The 21741-nt window shown below is 45.6% G+C and overlaps 1 protein-coding gene across 1 annotated transcript in view; it reads left to right on the top strand.

Moving 5' to 3' along the window:
* The window catches only part of Dera (deoxyribose-phosphate aldolase), an 87950-nt gene that overhangs the window by 3432 nt on the left and 62777 nt on the right, over positions 1 to 21741 (top strand). The window contains exons 2-4 of the mRNA XM_075982458.1: positions 17025 to 17122; positions 18351 to 18498; positions 21281 to 21376. Coding sequence (XP_075838573.1) covers positions 17025 to 17122; positions 18351 to 18498; positions 21281 to 21376 — 342 coding nt within the window. The remainder of the gene's footprint in view (positions 1 to 17024; positions 17123 to 18350; positions 18499 to 21280; positions 21377 to 21741) is intronic.

Raw genomic sequence — 21741 nt, 5'->3', positions numbered from 1 at the left:
CACAATTGTGGTTGTTTGATACAGAAAGCAATCTTTGGGGGCTGGAGAGATAGCTCAGTGGTTAAGAGCATTGCCTGCTCTTCCAAAAGTCCTGAGTTCAATTCCCAGCAACCACATTGTGGCTCACAACCATCTGAAATGAGATCTGATGCCCTCTTCTGCTGCAGGCAGATACACAGACAGAATATTGTATACATTAAAAAAAAAAAAGCAATCTTGGTATAGCCCATAGGGACACATGGCTGAAATCAGCGTAGCTCTGATCAGCCACTCTTTCTCTAGAAGAAGGGCGCTCCGGAACTCCACCCCTGCCAGCAGCACCCTGGCAGGAAGTCCCCTTGCTTTTTATTCCACAAAGGCGGTGATTATATCTTTTCCCCATTTGCTGTGGCCCAACTTCATAGTCTTCAGATTGGCATTTTTCTTTTCAAACTTTCTTTTAGTTTATTATTTGTGTCTTTCACATCATGCTCTTGCTCCCACCCATCACCTCCCACCAATAAAAATAAAATAAAATTTAAGAGGAAAAAAAGGCAAAAAAAGGAAGAAAGAGAAAACCTCATCATAGAAGCTGCATTGTAATACATTGAGTCACGTGGTAGACCCCTTTATCCATACATTTTTACATACATGCCTTCATCCCAAATAATCAGTGGTCCGGTTCCAGGCTCTTGGTCTCTGCTGTGTCATTAACACTGGCTGGTTTTTGTTTTTATGTGGATGGATGTTTTGCCTGCACATACATCTATATGTATACCATGTACATTCCTGGTATCCCCTTGGAAGCTGGAACAGGTCATTACCATCTGTCCCTGGAAGTGGCTGGAGCTTTATTTTTTTTGTAATATTTATTTATGTATATAAGTGATCTATCTATATGTATACCTCCTTTATTCCAGAAAAGGGCATCAGATCCCATTATAGATGGTTGTGAGATGCCATATGGTTGCTAGGAATTGAACTCAGGACCTCTGGAAGAATAGTTAGTGCTCTTATCCGCTGAGCCATCTCTCCAGCCTGTGGCTGGAGCTTTAGAAAGTTGTGAGCCACCATGTGGGTGCTGGGCCTAGAACTCGGGTCCTCTGAAAGAGCAGCCAGTGTTCTTAAACCCCACCAGTGTAATACAAAATCTGAAACGACAACAAAGACTGTAAATGTGAAATCAACTTATCTTTCATTTATCTTTTTCTGTTTGTGGATTTTTTTGATGATCTGCTGTTGGGAATTTTATCTACATGTGTGTTTGTGTACCACATGGGTACTTGGATCCCTTTGCACACAGTTGTGAACTGACACGTGGGTTCTGGGAATTGAATTCAGGCCCATGCCCTTAACTGCAGAGCCATCCTCCAGTCCATGAAATGGTCCTGTTTGGCCTAGAATTCTTTGTGGTTGAGTGTGACCTCAAACTCCCAATCCTCCTGCCTCTACCTCCCAAGTGCTAGGGTTATAGCATGCCTGCTTTATAAGGCAATGAAATGAGTCATGGTAACAGAACAGTCTGGTTCCCCTGTATCTGTGTCTTTCCCTTTTGTTTTTATAGGTGCCTGTGTAAGAAGAATTAGGGGCCCAGGGAGCTCATTTCTTCCTTCCTGTGTCTGGACTCAGGTCTGCTGTGTGCATGGTGTTTTCTTTACCTGTGTGGACTCCCATGCCCCACTCTGGACTTGTGCCCTGTCCCAAATGTGGTGGTTCAAATGCCTGTCTTGTGCGCCTCCTTTGTTGTCTGTACCCTGGTGGTTTAGGGCAGTTGTCTAAGGAAAAGCGGAGAAAGAGCCCAGGTGCATTTTAAACTCTGTATCCAGATGCACAGATGTTTGGAGGGTCCTGTGCAGAATGCTGGTGTTCTGTGGCTTCTGAACGTCTTACCCCACGGAATGGATCCCAGGGGCAGCCTGGCCTGCTCTCTGATCTCTCAGAGCAGGTATGTCACTTCGGTGTTTGCCTGGCGTGTCTGAAGCCCTAGGCTTAGTTCCAGCACTGCAACGTGATCCCAGTTCTAGGAGCTGGGGGCTAGAAGATTAACAATGTAGTGGCCAGCCTGGGATTCATGAGACTGTCTCAAAACTAAACTAAACAAAACTGCCACCGACAAAATTGTATTCAAGGGGGCGCAGTAAAGAAACTGCCAGCATGATCGCTCTCCTATTAGGTGGAAGGTTTTTATTGTGAATAAGAGAACACCCAGAGGCATCCAGAAGAGTCTAGGCAGAGAGAAGAGAAAACAGAGTGGACATGGCCAGGGCTGGGAAGCAGGAGAGAACAGTGGAGATGCTGAGACAGCCAGAGATAGAGAGCAGAGCACAGGAGAGAGCAAGGGATGGGAAGAACGGAGCAAGAGAGAATAGTGCAGTATTTGGGTTACAGGAAGGATGAGTAACCCTGGCGAGGGAGGCCAGTGGTAGAGGAGGGGGTGAGAAGGTTAGGGTGCTAGCTTGGACCTTGGAATGTCTAACAAGTTTTTGTGATATTGAGGGAGCCTGGAGGCCAGCAAGGCTTTGATATTCTGTGAGCTGTATGTCCCTTCTGCCGGAGGTGTGGGAAATGGCTCCTTTTGGAGGACAGAAGACGTGTTTAATAAGTTCCTGAGGATTGCTTTCTTTTATCTAACTGCTGGACATCCTTCTGTAGTCCAGCTTGAGCTCATTTCTGGACATGCCGACTGGCTGAGACCTGCCAAAGAGTCTTCGGAACCTCAGGAGGACGGGAGGGATGGATTACAGCCGTCCGGGCTTCCTCCATGAGGTTGTTTCTCTGGGGACGACTTGTGCATAGGAATGGAGAGACAGCAGTCTAAGAGTCTTCTTCAAACACAGAAGCCCAAATGTTCAGATTTCCTGTGTATCTTATTCTGCTAGAGTGCATATAGCTAATATTTTGAAGAAGACAGAAATGCTCTAATTCTGTATATGGGTCACACAGTCAGGATGGTGATTGTCCATTTCTAAATTTTTAGTGGGGTGTCCTTTTACGAACACTTTGATTTTGCTTTTGAAATCTGCTCCATTTGTTTGTAAGCACACACATCAAGACTGTCTTTTATTATTCTGGTACTATTTTGATAAATAGAAAACTATAAAATAATAATTGGCGTTTGTTGTGTAATTAAATAATTAAAAGACCTCTGTGGGACCTGCTGTGCTGAAACACATTTTTTATAAAAGTATCTAAGCCTCGTGGATTTTAATTATTAGGAGGAAAGACAAACTTCAAGCCCTCATTGAAAATGGGCTGCCTCTGCCTGGAAAGAAAGACTACTAAATGAGGCAGCAGACGGAGCCCTTGAGGACGCGATTGAAACATGTCACTAGAAATGGTTTAAGTGGAGAGTTCTGGCCCTTTTAAAACACTGACTGTCGCTTGAGGATTGGGTCACCTTGAAATGTGTTCATCTTTGAATTAAAGGCATGAAAAGGCACTTTGAAACATGTCAGGAGACTTTGTTGTGTGCTGTGAGCGTCTGTGGCTGTACCTCTCCTCCGCCCGCCTCGCTGAAACCGTCAGTTCCCTGGAAACCAAAGTGGCCGCCAGAGGAGGATAAATGTTTAATCTCCGCACTAGCAGCCGTACATAGTTCTTAAAATGCTGAGACTCTCACATCCCAACTCCTTGCTCTTTGTGTCTCTGGCTTCGCTCCACAGAAATGGCAGGCAGAGGAGTAGCTGCTGGTAATTGCTCTCTAAAATGACTCCGCGTGGATGGTGCCGGCGTTGTTTTGGACTCTAGTTAATGATGCCAAGTCGTGGTCTTTAAAGGAAGGGGAAAATACTGAAATGATCTGATTAGAATCCTGATTCCGATGAGCTTTCTGGTAGAATACCTAAGGGACCTACTTATGTCCTTGCAGTCCAGAGTAGCGGAGTGAGGGCGCGCAGTTCGTTCAGATGTCTAGAGTGGGCCGGGAAGTGCCTCAGCGAAGAAAAGCTGGGACACAAGCCTCAAGGCTTGCATGCCGGCCCGGGAACCTGCCTGAAAACCATGCAGGCTTGTGTCTGTAACCCCAGCGCTCCTACTGTGTCATGGCAGATGGGCACAGGGCACTTGCCCAGAAACCCAAGGGCTGTCCTTAAGAGTTTAGCGTGGCAGAAACAAGCACCTGCTTCAAGGCAGAAGGAGAGAGCCAATTGTTCTCCGACCTCCACACTGAGTCTCTGTACACATGTGTCTACACACACACACACACACACACACACACACACACACACACACACCCCTCATTGGAAAAGATGAAAATGCCTGCAGTTTAGCAGGGCTTTCTGTATTTTGCTATGAATGTTTGAAATGGTTTGACTAGCCCAGGCTAACCTGGAGTTTATACCCTTCCTGCCTCAGCCTCCTGGCTGCTGAGATTACAGGCCAGAGCCACTACACCGGACACTGGAGACATTTTTAAACAGTAGAAAATCACTTGCTTGAACACAAGCAGTCCCAGGGCTGAAGCAATGATCTGATAACAGAGACAATTCTTTGGCAACTTAAGTGGCAAGTAGTGTGTACGATGCGGTTAATACCAGTCAGAGAATGGCATTGTGTCCCCTGTGTGCCCTGCTGCAGATGACACTAACTGGAAGACTTCTGGGCTTCTGGCACTTTGGATCAATACTCTGGGCCAAGGATGACATGAGGTATGAAAATGAGACTTGTCATAAAAGGGCCTCACACCTTGTGGGAACTCTCTGTGTCTCTCTTGTTTATCTGCTCTTAAAACAACTTTTCATTTGTTGAGTAATTTATTAGTGTAGAAAGGAATGGGTCTTGTGGTGCTATTTGCATATCTGGGTGTCGCCGTACCAAGTCACCCTCTCTTATGTCCCTTTGCCCTCATTACTGTTTCCTTTTCACAGCAGGCCAACCTGAAACCAGGCACCCTTTAATGGCCATCAGAGAATCTCTGTTGGCTGCATATGTTTCCCTGGATGCACTGAAGTTTCTCTGTGAAGGACAAAGGGGGCCTTAACCTCGAACAGGGACTTCTGTACCTGGTTTGTCCTTTCTGAATTTGTAAGGCCAGGGCACTTGGTTTGAGGTATACTATGGGACAGTGGTCTTGTATCCTGTAAAGATTTGTCACTTGTATTGGTTTAATAACTTTCTGATTGGCCAGTAGCCAGGCAGGAAGTATAGGTAGGTTGAGCAGACTAGGAGAATTCTGGGAAGAGGAAAGGCTCAATCTGCAGTCATCACCCAGACACAGAGGAAGCAAGATGAGAATGCCTCACTGATAAAAGGTACCAAGCCATGTGGCTAACACAGACAAGAATTATGGGTTAATTTAAGATGTAAGAGTTACTTAATAAGAAGCCTAAGCTATTGGCCAAGCTATGTTGTAATTAATATAGTTTCTGTGTGATTATTTTGGGTCTGAGCAGTCTCAGCGTACAGACATGTGCTACTGTGGTGGCGGATGTTGATAATGGAGGAAGTTATGCTTGTGTGGACATGGGCATCTTTGTGACCTCTGCTCTGTTTTTGAAAACCTAAAGCTACTCTAAAAATCCTCTTCGAAACAAGACAAAAGCCAACATATAATCTCTGAGACTTCGAGAATCTGTCAGGAGCCATGTGTTCTCTTCAGTGGCTGTTCACACAGCCGTGGTTGTGCTTAAGTCTCCCTATAGACTTCCCCTTCCTTGTCTGGCTGGCTCAAGTCTCTTGGCTTTCAAGCCTAAGTTTCATCGCCCTTCTCTCTAGGCATCTCATAAATGTCAGTGTTCGTTGTTTTCCTTAGTTGCTCTCTACCTTATTTTTTGAGACAGGGTCTCTCACTGGACCTGGGTTTCACCATTTTGCGTAGACTAGCGGGGCAGTGAGATCCAGGAAGTCTCCTGCCTTCGCCTTGAGTAGGATTCCGCAGCGCATGTGATTGCAGGTGCATGACAGCACTGTTGTCTTTTATGTGGATGCTGAGAGTCTGGACCCGGGTCCTCACGCTTGCAAAGCTAGTGCTTTGCTGACTGACCGAGCCGTCTGAGCACAGAGCCTTTATTTTGTGTTTACCGCTCTGCCTGACAGAGCATTGGTTATAGTTGTAACGTCTGCTTCCACTCAGTCCTCCCCTCTCTGTCACACTCATTCTGTGACAACTGAAGCACATGGTGGTAAAACTGCGGTGGGTCCAGGACTTTTGGTCCCCTACAGGAAAAGCTCCATCGCATTGAACTCCTTGGTTTTTGTTCTTTTTTGTTTCCTGGTTTTTTGAGACAGGGTTTCTCTGGATAGCCTTGACTTTCCTGGAACTCACTCTCTAGACCATGATGGCCTCGGACTCAAAGATCTGCATCCCAAGTACTGGGATTAGAGACATGTACCACTATGCTCCGTTTGTTTTTATTCAAGTAGAACAATTACATTTACTTTTCAGGTTTTTTTATTTGGTTTTTAAAATATACTTCCATTTCATATTAGGCATATAATCTTTACTTTTCAAATATGTGTGTGTGTGTGTGTGTGTGTTTGTGGTGGTTTGTGAGCACATGTGCAGGTGCCTACAGACACCAGAGGCATTGGATCCCCCCGGAGCTGGAGACACAGGCAGTTGTGAACCTTCTGACATGGGTGCTGGGACTCAATCTCTGGTTCTCTAGAACAGCAGGACATATTCTGTTGATGATAAGTAACCAGACCAGCTCAAGAACAACAGATATAATTTAATAATTGAAAAAAGGGGGAACTCATGCTACAAGAGTAGAAGGGCCGAAATCCAAAATGGTCCGTCAAGCACCACGTAGAGAGAGTGCATACCTATCTACCCCTGTTTTTCTACCCGGGCTCCAGGCGGCCACACCCTAGCCAGATGTGATTGGCTGAGCTTCCCCATCAATATTCAACTGCTGAGCCATCTCTCCAGCCCCACTGCAGGGATTATTTATATGACTCCTTAGAAATAACTTCAGCTTGGGAATCCAGTGACCAGAGTTTCCCTTGTAGGGCTGGCAGACACTGTGTGACCTTGAACTAGTAATTGAGTCTCTGGTTTTCAGTGCCCTCAATCTGTATTTCTACCCTAGAAGATTAACTTAGGTCACCCCCAACTTGATGAGTGATGCCTGCTTCTTTATTTTCCTCTGAAATATCAGACCTCACGATCCCCAGTCACCGTCTCCAGTCGGCACTCTTGGTCTCCGCTGGTCTCCTGGACTCTCCGTGGTCCCCAGTGTATGTATGTGGTAGCGATGTTTACCTTCCTGAGGGTAGACTGTGGGTTTGCTCGGCCTCTCTATCTCTCCCATCACATAGAGCACTGCCTTCCATGACACAACTTTGTGTGTGTGCGCAGAGTCCCATGTATCCCAGATGGACTCAAGCTCTGTGTGTAGCTGAGAAAGACCTCCAAGTTCAGATCCCCTCTTTGCCTCCCGAGTGCTGGGATTCCTATGTGCAGTGCATGCTAACGTCAGACCCAGGCTTCCTGCACGCTAGGCAAGCATCCTACCAGCTGAGCTACAAGCCCATCGTCCACCGCAGCCTCCTGGCTGGTGATGTATCCAGCTCAGCCATCGTCCTCCTTTTTCTCGGTCACTGGGCCCCGTTCCTGCTCCCCCACTCGCACACCACCATCACGTGAGCTTTGTGCTCTTCAGGACATCGTGGCCTTTGCTTTGACTTTGGGACATGCTGTCACTGTTCCAAACATCTGGGGACCTTGCTCGTCAGCTCTGCTAGTGGAGCTGTCCCTGGCCTTGGGAGCTAAACTTAAACCCCCCACTTTTATGAACTTTCCTTCTGCCTTTTTCTTATTCTGGGGCTGGAACCCAGGGCTTCCTGTACGTGAGGCAGGCATTCTACCTACTGAGCTTCGTCCTTGGCCCTTATAAAGAGTCTCAAAGCTAAGAAAGAGAAAATTACTTTAAAATTTAACTATTTTTGTATTTAGCTCTTGGGTAAAGTGGGGAACATTCTGTGGGTACACAAATGAAGACATGTGGGCCGCCCCGTTTGAATTGTTAGCTGAACTTCAGGCAGCTGATATTAAGGATGGCCCTGGGTGTGTGTGTGTGTGGAGTTTTGTTTTGGGGTGCAACAGCGTTTTGTCACCCTATATTCCACCCCTCGGTAACCGTGTGGGAGGATAATAAATTTTCAGTCCCCACCAAAGGGTGAAACTCTGACAGTCTAAAGAGCTACTTTTCCTTGAAGAAACAGGAAAGGCTGTTAAGGAAGAAGTGGTAATTGAGTGGTACAGCTTAGCATATGTAACTCAAGGCAGTGCTGGCGTGGGGGGCCCGGCCTGCTCTGTCTGGAGCTTACAGTCTCACTGGCCGCTCTTCATTGCATAGGCAATGTTAAGGACTTTCCCCCTTCAGCTTTCTGTCTCTGTGCCTGTTAAACCCTGCCTTGTAGACCAGAGCAGGTTTCTCTGTGAGTGTGGAACAAAACCCAGCTGGTCACATGACTTCCCCCCCCACCTTGGGGTTCCCTGGGTCAGTGGGCTGGCAGCTGGTTGCGCATTCTTTCAGTTACTGTCACAATAGCACAAGGGGACTTCTGAGCGACCATGTCTAATCACTTCTTTTGGAGGGGCAGCGCTTTAAGGTTTCTGGTGATTGTCACAGAGCATCTGAAAGCTCAGGGAACCAGCCCGCCTTGTCAAAACCTATGCCACAAAGAACTTACTTCCTCCTAAGGAGAGCTGTGGAAGATCAGGTACTTCGGGAAGCAGTGTTTTGAATCAGCACCCAGCAGGTGGCGATTCCCACTCTAATCCAGTCCAAGAACAGACACTCCCAGGCAGCTCTGCAGTCACTGTGCTCAGGGCTGCTTAGTTTGTTTGGGGAAATATTTTTCCCTCAAGCCCTGTGCTCTTGCAGTCAGGACTTTAGCTCAAGTTACCTGTCTCCGTGTTGGAGAGGTAAATCTACAATCTAAACCCCTTCTGCCTGGGAGTGTGCTTTGGGTGTGTGAATGTCTGTGTGTGCGTTCACATGTATGTGTGTATGCATATGTGTGTGTGTGCGTGCACAGGTGCATGTGTATGTGTGTGCATGTGTGCATGTGTGCATATGTGTGTGCGTGCGCGTGTGTGTCTGTGCATATGTGTGTAGTTAAGCACAGATCAAGGCATTCCTGTAGAGCATGAGACTGGAAAGTTGATATCTACACAGCATTCAGTTATTTCTTGTAAGTCACAGGGTAATGGAAGACATAAATGTGCGTCACATGTTCAGTCTTGTCTTTCAGAATGGTGCTGAGTTTGGTTTAAAGGACAATCTCGTACCCCGTACCCCAGTTTGAGAACTTGTTTGTGTGTTTGTAGACCGCTCTGTTTAAACTTTTCTGTGAGTAAAATATATACTTTTGGGTGTTGGCTCAGTTAATTAAGTGTAGCCCCGGTCCCTGTTTTGAAAGGAAATTGGTGTGTGTGTGTGTGTGTGTGTGTGTGTGTGTGTGTGTTGACGTGCATACTTGTGTGTGAGCCTATGCTTTGATGTATTTAGAAGGATGCTGGAGGTTGACATCTGGTCTCTTGCTAGATCCTGCTCCATGTATGTCTTAAGACACGACCTCTCGTCAGCTGACTGTTGGGCCTACAACACGTAGGCTTCCTCCTGACAACTCCTCCCCAGTGCTAGGGTTACTGGTTCATGCTGCCAGACTCAGCTTCTTATGTAAGTGCTGGGAATCTAAGCCCGAGTCTTGTTCCTAGAGATTGGGTTTTGAAATCCCATGGCCTAAGATCCTGATTCTTCTGCCTATGTTCCTTGAGGCTTTAGGAGTTGGTGAATGAAAGCTCGGTTGTAGGTAGCCCTGGGCACGACAGGTAGGATGGACAGGTACAAGCTGCCCAATGTGTGGGCAAGGAACTCCTTTCATAGAATGCTGGGATGCGGTGGGAGTTCAAATTAGACGTGTATGTAACACCTTCAAATGGGTTTGCTTTCCTTCGTGCGGAAATATGACTAGTGGTGGATATTGTGCGCCCCGCCTTCTAGGATCTTAGCCACCTCAGTTGTTTTTTCTTGATCAGCAACTGTGTGCCTTTTACATTTCTGTGATCAAGATACCTGGAAAAAACCACATAATGAACATCTTGGCTGGTCTTAAAGTTTACCGTACAGTGTAGAGGATATGACAGAGTGTCCTCTGTGGCTGCTTGCTTGTGAGTTAGAGCCCGAAGCACGCATGGGTGCAGCCTTTGAAGGCCTGCCCCCTGTCCACTCTCTTTAGTCAGCCAGGCTCTATCTCCTTCCAAAATAGCTCTGTGAATTGGAGACAGAGCACTCAGAGCATAGACTCGCGGGGGACATTCACGATTCAAATCCCAAGGTTGAGTGTTTTTGAAAATTGGCCAATTTTCACATTATAGTGTGTTTATTCAGCTAGATTCACTGGTGCCATATTGTCACCTTTTAAGATAATACATGTGTTCTTACTTCCTTTCTGTGGCTGTGATAAATACTCTAGAAGCAGCTTTGGGGAGGAAAAGGCTTATCTCAGATTACAGATTATAGTCCGTCATGGAGGATGGCAGAGTAGGAGCTAGGTTATAGTTTGTCATGGAGGAGGGCTGGGTAGGAGCTAGGTTATAGTCCGTCATGGAGGATGGCGGAGTAGGAACTGGATTATAGTCAGTCATGGAGGATGGCGGGGTAGGAGCTAGGTTATAGTCCGTCATGGAGGATGGCGGAGTAGGAGCTAGGTTATAGTCCGTCATGGAGGAGAGCGGGGAAGGACCTCAAGCAGGGACTAGAAGCAGAAACCGTAGAGGATGCTGCCTCACACAGGCCCATGTTCCGCCAGCTTTCGTTTGTAGCCCAGGACCATTGGCTAAGTAATCTCACCACCCACAGTGGACTGGGCCCTCCTCCATCAATTAACTATCAAGACATTTCCCCATCTACTTGCCCACAGGCCATTCTGGTCTTTATTGAGATTCCCTGTGAGAAGTCGACAGTTAAGGCTACATAGGACATGGTTATTTGTAAATAGATATGAATTTAAAATGCAAATTCTGAATATGAATTTTAATTAAAAAGTACTAGTGATTCTCAATTGATCAGTTAATAGCTCTTTGCTGGGAATGTAAGGTGTCAGGGTTAATATGAAGTTATAGCTGTTAGGAGACGTAAGATAACACCCTCAAAAGATCTTATTTATAGTCCTATAAAAGATACTTCCATGGATTGTAATTAATATAGTTTCTGTGTTATTATTCGGGTCTGGGGGGGCCAGAAAACAAATGTGCTGTCTCTGCCTACAACTGAGTGAACAATCCTCAGGATCCTGGGAGCAGTTGGACCTGAAAACCAGCTCAAGAACTGTCCAGAAGTTTCTAGAATAAGAGACTAGGTCCTTTCAGTGCTCAGATCACCCTCCTGGTGATACCTGATAAATGGAGAAAGAGAGTTTTCCGAAATGGCAGCTGATTATTGCAGAGCAGTGGCTAGTATCGTAAGGATGGATGGAGAATAAAGGGAGGAGGGAAAACCTTAAGCTCAAGATATGATTTTGCCAGGCAGAGCAAGGTGCAAGACTGCAACCACTGTGCGACATGTCCCGCGGCTCTCTTCTACTGTGATGATACCCCGAAAGGGTTGTAACCCATTTAGGTATGGATGCAAGACACCCCAGACATGACAGCTCGGTGGGAGAGGACAGACGTTTGGCACAGAGGCAGAACTGTGAGATCAAGTCTGTCTTTATCTTGGTACAGACCATCTAGGTTGTAGTTGTTTGAAGGATATACGAATTTATTCCTCAGCCACATTTGGACCACTCCCTGTAGGCGAATGTGTGTTGGGTAGGAACTTGAGGGTTGGTGCAATTAGCAGAGGGAGCTGTATCGTTAGAAAGGTCTGTCCAGGCTGGGCAGTGTCTGCTGCCTGGCTGTAGGTGTTTGGGTTCTTAACATCTGGATTCTCAGGACCAGTGTAACAGGCAGAGTAGTAGTTTTGCCTAGTGCCCAGAAAGTTCACAGTTGCCCTCAAACCCCTCCCCTTCCAAGGCTGATAGATGGGTGACTCTTGAAAGAAGGCTCCTGATGGAGCTTACCTGCCCCCAGTTAAGGACGAGGCTCACAGCAAAGCTGATTTCTATATTTTTGGGGGCTAGAAACTAGTAAAGGTGATATCTTCCCATTTACTGTGGAAGTTACATTTGAAATTAGCAGTAGCGTCCCGGTGTCTTTGTTCTAGCCAGCCCACCCCTTTCCAAGGTGAGGGTCGACAGATCAGACATGCTCATGACATACTTCACCCATTTCAGTGACTGATAATTGCACTAACTTGCATCTAGTGGCGAGATCTTTCTGTGTTGTACACCTGCACAGCTGGGAGGGTGTGGCTGATTCCTGGGAGGATGCAAATTAGACCTGAAAACAAACAATACTGAAATAACAGGCAGCTGTGTGGGCATAGCTAAGAAAGGTACTTGGGAACATGAGGGGTGTTAAATACTCACATGCACGTTGGAAAGCGAGGCGCTTGGAGACAGTACCGGGAACAGGTTTAGGTGGAACCGTTAAAATGAATTGAAATTCTTCCCTTCTGGAGAATGTTTTGTCTAATAATGTGTCATGATTTTTGTTTTTGAGGAACAGAGGCGAAGTCAACATGTTTCTCCTCATGGAGGGTTGTTATTTCATACCACATGGGTGAGGAACTATGTGAAGGACCCAAACAAATGAAAATAAGGTGCTGGGGAGACTAAGAAGCCCCTCTGCCCACTGAGACTCAAATAAGAAAAATTTAAAAAAAGAGACAAATACTTGAGAACAAGTTAATAACTGGCGGAGGGCCTGCATGTCACCAAAGTGACATTCTGAGAAACACAGTCGGGCTTTTGTCATCAGAAAGCGTGAGGAGGGCACTGCTGCCTTCCAATTACGGTTTCATGTCTGTTCTCCCCAAAGACCTGTGAACTTGAATCTCCTCATGGCCTCTGGAGCAGAGGAGTCTATGGTCATGAGGAGAGTGTATGTATTACAGTCGTGCGTTTCTCCTGGTGAGGAGACCCTAAAGGGTACTTGATTGGAATTGTAAGTGTTATAAAGGACATAACAAAGGTCACACAATCCTTTCTTCCCCAGACCCCATAATAGGAGAACAAGGGTTATTTGATGAAATTAAAGAGTAGCAAATGAAGTGCTAATAAAATGAGATTGTCACTTATATAATTCACTGCTATGGGAGGTCACAGAGGCAAATTCTGTGGCTGGATTAAATATGGGGCCGGGTAATTTTATGACCATTAATGATATTTTTTGCAGCCGGAGCTGATGCTGGGACAGGTAATTCCTGCTACATTTTCCAGTCGATGCCTCAGAGGGAGCTGTGGCAAGTGGTTGCTTCAGTGTAAGCACTGGCCTCGTGGGCTGTACCCTCAGGTGGGGGGTACATTGCGTTGGAAGTTATTTTTTAAGGAGAATGTGCCCCAGCATCCCTTCTAGACTTCCACCATTTTTCTCTCCTTGAGATCCAAAGTGCTTTGTGCCCCGGGGAGGGTAAGATGAGCCAGTGTCTGAACTTGGAGAAGCCCTCATCTTACTTGAGTTCTATCCACTGTCACATACTTTGCTTAAGGTTTTAAACACCTATGGGAGGTACAGAGTTTAACACTGTCAGTGCTATTCCAAATAGAGGGGTGGGCCTCACAGTAGAAGGCAAAGTCACTTAGAGGAATGGAGCACAAAAACACGCAACTTGTAAACATTAGAAAGGGTTCCTAAAGAAGGGGACCTCCCCTCCCCTTCCCTTCCCTTAGAGGAGGCTTCTTGTTCATTTCCCGGCCGCCCAGACTCCTGAAACCATCACTCAGAAACTATTTGAAACAGTGCATGGCCAATAGCTTAGGCATATTTCTAGCTACCTCTTATATCTTAAATTAACCCATCTCCATTAACCTGTGTATCGCCACATGGCTGTGGCTTACCAGGTAAAAAAAGTTCTATCTGGCATCTGTCTTCGATGGGGCTACATGGCTTCTCTCTGACTCTCTCTATATATCTTTTCAAGCCTGGCTATATTCTGTTAAGCCATTGGCTGAAAGCAGTTTCTTTATTGACCAATAAAAGCAACACATATACAGAAGAACTTCCCACACCATTCCTCCTCCTTTCCTCTCTTTTCTGAGACCGGACTCTTGTAGTCTGCACTGGGCTTGAATCTGCTATTTTGTCTGAGGATGACCTCATCCACATCCATCCTCCACATGCTAGAATTACAAGTGTTTCTCACTGTAGCTAGTTTACTATGGGCTTCTGGACTGCTAGTCAAGGACTTGACAACTGAGCTATGTTTTCAGTCCCTGGCCCGAGTCTTAGCAGATGGTGGGAGTTCACTGTTCATACAAGGAACGAAAGGACATTCTAGGTCAAAGGAGCAGATAGGACACAAGATCCAGGGAGAGAACATAAAACACCAAATCAGGAAACTATGGTTGTTTAGGAGCAGTGGAGCCCAATGCTAGATGGAAGGAAGGAGAGGGAAATGCCTGTGTGAAAGCCAAGGGATGGTGGACCCAGCAGAGAACTCAGTGGGAGTGAGGAGTGAAGAGGAACTTGGAGAAAAGAGCCCCAGGTTGGCTGGCTTCAGCTTTTTGGGCATGAACCGTATGATTCTATACAACTCTTGGCTTTACTGCCCACCTGAGACAACCATGAACTTAATCATCCATAATGGTCAATTGGTTGTTTTGTTTGTTTGTTTAAGCCTCCTCTCCATTTGAGTGGAGCCTGGCTCTTTTAAGTCTTAAAGGAGCTGTGTGCATCCTCCTCTCTGTTTAGGCTTACTCCCCGGTGCTCTGCCTCAGATCCACTCTATCTTTGGGTAGGAGGAAGGGGCAGCAGTCTGCCTGACCCAGGCGTCTGTTTTCTATCGAGTTGGCTCAGCAAAGAAGTAAGACAAAGTGATATTTTAAGGAGCAGAACAGATGGATTGAAATGTTGAAAATCTGTTTTATTAAATGATTTCAGCTAACAAAATAATTTAATCAGAAATAAAAAAAAACTAAACTTGGTTCCTACTTTAGTGCTATTGAATATTTGTGTAAGTCATTCTTAGTCAAATTTGGAATTTCTACACCATTAATATTGATACCTGTAAGATCCCATAATGGAAATGGAAAAGAAAGCATCTTTGATGAAAATCACTAATTGTCCTGGGGGTCCCAGCACACTCTTTAGGATTGTGTTATAATTGGTGTGATGCCCACTGTGGCTGTCAGTGTGATAGGATTGAGGGAGGCCTGTAGGGCTGATGAAGTACAGCTATGGGCATGTCCGTGCGGACAGCTCCAGAGGAAGGTAGATCATGAAGGCTCCGATCTAATGGATGAGTGAGTTCACTTGATAGGGCCATAATTCACAGGATGGCATTAATGACAGGTGGTAAAAGGTCGCAGGTGGATCTCCCTGGTGGAAGTGAGTCACTTGCAGCTAAGTATCGTGCCCTGGCCCCATTCCTTCCCCTCCTCTTTCACTGTGGTGTGTGTGCATGTGTGTATGTGTATGTTGGTGTGTGTTGGTGTGCAGGTACCTGTGTATAGAAGTCAGAGGACCTATCTCCAGCGTTCATTCTCTTTAATACCGTGTTTGTTCCAGGGGTTGAGCTGAGCTTGTCAGGGTTGGCAGCAAGCACACCCTTACCCTCTGAGCCATCGCAACAACCTCGGGTCCTTTTCAGAGTTATGCTTTCTCTGTTTCCTGGTTGACCCTGAGATGAACATGTTTCCTTTGTGACAAAGATCCCACCGAGATGACATTATTTCCAAATGCACAGGGTCGTATGACCATGGGCTAAACTAAGCCCTCTTCCCTTGGTTGTCTCCAGTAGGTATTTGGTCACAGAGACAGCTCACCTGACTGGTACACAGTACAGCCCGCAGTCAACAGTTCTCTAGGCATAGCAGAGAGCTGTGTGATGGGCACATATCTCCTAATGATTACACTTTGCCCACCATTGTCTAAATAAGACATACATTTCAAAAACGTAAGGTTCCTGGAGGAGGGGCAGGGATGTAGAAACGAGGCCAGCTACAGTAGATAAATGGATGCTTACCATGATGAGGCTGCTTGCTGTCAGAGGTGGACATGGGTGGAGTTGAAAGTCCTGGGCACCAGACACCTGACTCCCAAGGGTGAGACCGTGACTCACATTAAGTACAAGAAGCTGTTTACTAAGTACAAGAGGTGGTTCTATCTCTGCTCTTCGAAAATCCCATCGAAGTTCTGTGGCAGAGATGCATCCAGATGTTACATCTTCTGGGAACGTAGCTGACTTTGCACTAAGGTCATTAGCTGCACATAGCCAGTGTCAATCAATACAGACAGCACAGGAGAGGCCGCGTTGAAGCAGACACGCCAGCCATGTCTTGTGCAACTTCTGAGTGTTTTTCCCCCTTCCCTGTTTTGAATGTCTGCTACACCGTTATTATTTCTAGTGCATTTTGAAAAATTCTCTTTTGATGGGCTGTATCATCAGCATCTAGCAGGTATTAATCTTGTCAGTAAGTGGGTAGAGACCAAAGATGTCTTTAAGTATTCACTAATTCACTTAAGTATGTATTAATCATTTGCTCGCCTGGACTGGACACTCACAAATAAGTCTTCTCTGTCAGAGGGGAGACGTGTGGCATGGGAGGAGGGCACACCCACTGCTGTGCTTATGTGTGTGATTAATCAACACGGCTTCTTGTCGCTCCAGATACACTCGAGTTTGCATGAAGTATTTCTTGTGATGACCAGCTTTACTACAAGGTTGTGTATTTGTTATTGTGTGTAAAAGAAGCATGATTTTACAAATACAGTTGTTGTTTTGTGCATGTGTATCGTGTCCAGGCTCATGCATGCCACAGAGTGGGTTTGCAGGTTAAAGGTCAGCTTTTCGGAGTCACCTCTCTTCATTCCACCTGCAGTTGGTCCCAGGGATTGAACTCAGGGCATCAGGCTTATGCAGCAAGTGCTTTATGTCTTGCCGCTCGCAAGATGTGCGTGTTTTTTAAAAGAATAATAACGAAGGAAGGCTATGTTCTTCCACTAAAGATGATAATGGAACTCCTAACACTTAGAAGTGTCGCTCTTTCCCTTCTAGACCTTAGCTGGATCACCAGAGTTCAGGTGAATCAGGCGGCCGTTCTGAGGCGGGCAGAACAGATCCAGGCTCGCAGAAGCGTGAAGGAGGAATGGCAGGTACAAGCTCTCTTGAGCATTCTGTCCCCACCCACACCTCACCGCGCACGCCTCTTCCCTCAAGGCCACAGTATTGAATTTCACTCAAGATGCATCTAAACTTAAAGGATTGCAGCTGTCCATGGCTTATTTTAATAATTCATATATGATGATGATGGGTTGGAGAAAGATAATGCATTTATCTAAACAAGTTAAGAATCTTATCACTCTTGAGTGGCCGAACCGCAAATGAATTTGAGGCATCTTTATTCATGAGCGAATTAAATGGCACATTTCCTCAACACATTTATTCAGTTTCTTCACCACGCTTTCTTCAGCTTTCTTCTTTTTTAATTTTAAAGCCATAAATATCTATACCTGGTATGTCTACTGCTGAGGCCCGAGGTAGGAGTTTTCCTCACTACTACTTTTCATAAAAATTTCCAAAGTGCTGTCTGGTGGCACATCTTCCAGTTAGCATCTTTAGTGCTGGGAAGTCCGAGGTGTGCGGTGCAGGCCTAAAGGACTCGGGAGGTTCACGTCCTAATAAAAGCAGACCGTTGCGATGGAGGCGTGCAAGCAACGCTTCCTATTCTGCCCATCCTGGCTGAAAAGAGAAGAAGAAATTTTTTAGAGTGGGTTAGGAAGTATGGGGATTGTTTTAATAAGGAAATTGGATTGAAAAAAAAAAAACCCAGGAACTTAGAGAGTTCAGAAAATAGTTCATCACTGTGCATCCCGCGAAAGAAAGTCAGATGAAGGTAGATCTCATGGTACCACCTGTGTGGCTGGTTCCTGGTGGATGAGCTGGAGAAGTCAGAAATGGCAGGAGGTGGTGGGGTTTCTGAGAAAAAGTAGATTAAGTCTGTTCTTTTGTTTCATTCTGGGTAATGTTCATCTTGATTGCCATTCTCTTAAAAACATTTAAAATTTTAAATTGTGTGTGTGTGTGTCCACCCCAGCACACATGTGGAAGCAGAACAAGTTCAAGTTGTTGGAGCTTGTTCTTTGTGGGCCCTGGGGATAGAACTCAGGTCCTCAGGCCTTGCAGCAAGCTCCTTTCCCTGCTGAGCTATTTTGCTGGCCTCTGTTGGTCATTTTTGAGCTCCATTTATACCGCGTATCAGAAAACGCTTTACAGCAGCGTTGACCTCAGCTGGTAACCCTCCTATTTGTCCTGCATTTCTCTACTCTCTGACTAGGTTTGAGGTTCACCTTAGTTTTGATTCCCTCTTTTCTCCTCATCCAGGCCGCATGGCTTCTGAAAGCTGTTACGTTTATAGACCTTACCACACTTTCCGGGGATGACACGTTTTCTAACGTTCAACGGCTCTGCTACAAAGCCAGATATCCAATCCAGGAAGACCTCTTGAAAGCCTTAAATATGCACGACAAAGGTGAGGAGCTTTGAAGTGTGGCTGCATTTTTCCTGGTTATAGTGGTAACTGTCGGAGCCGGGGACTAATGTCCACCTGATGCGCTGTGTGTGGCACCACATCCCTGGTGGATTTTTACTCCCGTGTGCAGACAGAGCACTGAGATTCCTTCTTCAAAAACCGAAGAGATTTCAAGCCATGGATTCAGGTCAGATTTTGCACCTATGAATTGAAGTTGTTGGCTGAGTTTCCTCAGTTGTTCAGTTTGGGAACTTTTCTAATGGCTGAAATACAAGCTCTGAGTCCCTAGCCTACCCCATTACTTAGTGATTATATCTACAAATTAAATGAATGCATTTGAGAATAAAACGCAAATGGGAAGTATTGTGTATTAGGTTAGAACTTAAAACAAAACAAACTTGAAACAAATGAAACTTAAAACAAAACCAGAAACCAGAAACTTCTGTCACTCCTAGTGTACATGAGAGAAATGTTGAAAAGCCGCCCTTAGTTTTGAGCTTTCAAATTTGAAACATGGAGGAGCCTGAGGTGAAGGGGGTGGTAGTGGTGTTGATCGTTCTATTTTCTTTCTTTTAAAAGGTTTATTTATTTTATGTATATGGTGCTCTATCTGCATATACACCTGCTTGCTGGAAGAGGGTATCAGATCCCATTTTAGATGGCTGTGAGTCACCATGTGGTTGCTGGGAATTGAACTCAGGGCTTCTGGAAGAGCTGCCAAGGCTCTTAACTGCTGAGCCATCTCTCCAGCCCCAATTTTTCTATTTTCTAAGTAAGAAAACCAAGACCTGGAAATCAGGAGGTGCTGCCAGGGCCGTGTGTGTTGTCACTTGTCGAGACAGTTTTGGGAGGCAGAGTTCCTCTCTATAGATGCTCCTTGTCTCTGGAGTGCCCACCTTCTGTGCGTGCAGGGAAAACTACCGAGCTAGCCCAGTGCAAGCATTGCAGATAATCTGTGGGCAATTAGTAGACCTAAGCGACTCCATAATTTTAGGAAACTGTTTATTACGTTTCTTTTCAAGTGCCGTTAGAACATGACATTTTTAGAGCTAGCGATGTAGCTCACTGTTGAGTACTAGAGGCCCTGACTTCCACTTCCAGTGCTATAAGCAAAGCACAAACCACACACACCCATCTTTTTATAGCACTAAAGTAAGACATTTTTATGGGATCTTATGTTCCTTGGTTTTGTACTAGCTATTTGGATTTTTGAAACTGTCATTTTATTCTTTCTTCTTCCCTCCCTCCCTCCCTCCCTCCCTCCCTCCCTCCCTCCCTCCCTCCCTCTCTTCCTCCCTGTACTTCCTACTTGCCTTGTACAGGGTTTCTATGTAGCCCTGGTTGGCCTAGAATTCATTGTGTAGACCAGGCTAGCCTCCAGTTCATAGAAATCTGTCTGCCTCTGACTTCTGAGTGCTGGGATTAAAGGTGTGCACTACCACTGCCTGACTACAGCTCTTATAAAGGAAGACATTTAACTGGGGCTGGCTTACAGGTTCAGAAGTTTAGTCCATTATCATTATGGCAGGAAGCATGGCAGCATGCAGGCAGACACGGTGCTGGAGAAGGAACAGAGAGTTCTACATCCAGATTGACAGGCTGCAGGAAGAGAGAGACACTGGGCCTGCTTGAGCATCAGAAACCTCAAAGCCCCCCCCCCTCCAGTGACATCTTTCTCCAACAGGGCCACACGTATTCCAACAAAACCGCACCTCCTAATGGTGCCACTCCCTATGAGTCTATGGGGGCCATTTTTATTATTTTCATTCAAACGACCACAGGATCTTAGTGTTTCTTATAAAAGAGAAAGTTTAGACCCCATTTTATTGTGCTACCCTTAATTTCCTTTGTATTTTTCTTCATGTGCTGGCTGTTTGAATGCCATGTAAAGCTAGTTTTTTTTATGTGTATGAAATAAAATATTTTTAACTAAGTAGACTGTGCTGTGGGACAATGATCTTGTACCTTGTAAAGATTTTGTCACTTGTATTGGCTTAATAAAGTGCTAATTGACTAGTAACCAGGCAGGAAGTATAGGTGGGACAACCAGGACAGGAGAATTCTGTGAGGAGAAAAGGCTCAGTCTGCAGTAGTCACCCAGACACAGGACACAAGATGAGAATGCCTTACTGATAAAAGGTACCAAGCTACATGGCTAACACAGACGAGAATTATGGGTTAATGTAGGATGTAAGAGTTAATAAGAAGCCCGAGTTAATAGGCCAACCAGTTTATAATTAATGTAGACCTCTGTGTGTTTCTTTGGTACTAAATGGTTGCGGGATTGGGCGGGACAGAAACCTCTGTCAACAAGACTATTTAGCAGTTGGGAGAAAAATAGTTGAATTATGTTAAATAGCCTCAAAGAATGATGTCTCAACTTTTCTATGACTAGAAAAGTCAACAGTTAGTCTGTGTTTTCAGGAGGTAGAAGGAAAAGCAAAGGAGAAAGTTTCCAGGGGTGAGAGGACTTAGGAGAGGGACTTGCTGCCAAACCTGATGGGTTAGGATCTGAGTTTGATACCTGGAACTCACATGGTGGGAAGGAGAGAACCAACATTTGTGAGATGACCTCTGACCTCCACATATTTGCTGTGCGCTGTGCACAACAGAAGATAAATGTCAAAAAATTAAACTAAATCCTTCCATTTGCTGCAGCCGTGTGGGCAAAGTCTTTTCCCCTCTCATTTGATCTCTGCCAGTTCTGCCCAAGGAATGATAGTTCAAGGTGTAGTCTGAGCCGAGCTCCATGTTAAGTGGCTGCTACGCTCTCCCCTCTTAGGCATCACCACGGCTGCTGTCTGTGTTTATCCAGCCCGGGTATGCGACGCTGTGAAAGCCTTGAAGGCCGCAGGCTGCAACATCCCTGTGGCATCAGGTAAGACTTGCGGTGACTTTTACAAGTTCTTTAGCACAGCCAGGATGCAGTGCCCTCCATACTGTGATCGCATTGACTTCATATCTTCAGTTGTGTTGATCCATGATTTTAATATGTATTAAAATTACATAGGAAAGGGAGACATTAGAGTAGGCGTGGTGTCACATGTGTCGAATCCCATTGCTTCAGGTGCTGGGGGGGTGGGGGTGGGTAGGACTGTGAGTTTGAGGCCAGTCTGGGCCACATAGTGAGATCTCAAAAACAAACAGGCAAAAGACCCCAACCCTTGACATGTTAGGTCCTAAATATATAGAACCATGTCTTCATTCCTAAGGAAATCCTTCCTTTTATGAGGATCATCGTAC

This window comes from Microtus pennsylvanicus, chromosome 8 (genome assembly GCF_037038515.1).
Source record: "Microtus pennsylvanicus isolate mMicPen1 chromosome 8, mMicPen1.hap1, whole genome shotgun sequence".
NCBI classification, from domain to species: domain Eukaryota; kingdom Metazoa; phylum Chordata; class Mammalia; order Rodentia; family Cricetidae; genus Microtus; species Microtus pennsylvanicus.
The sequence above is the reverse complement of the archived record's forward strand: the minus strand, read 5'-3'. Positions and strand labels throughout refer to the sequence as shown.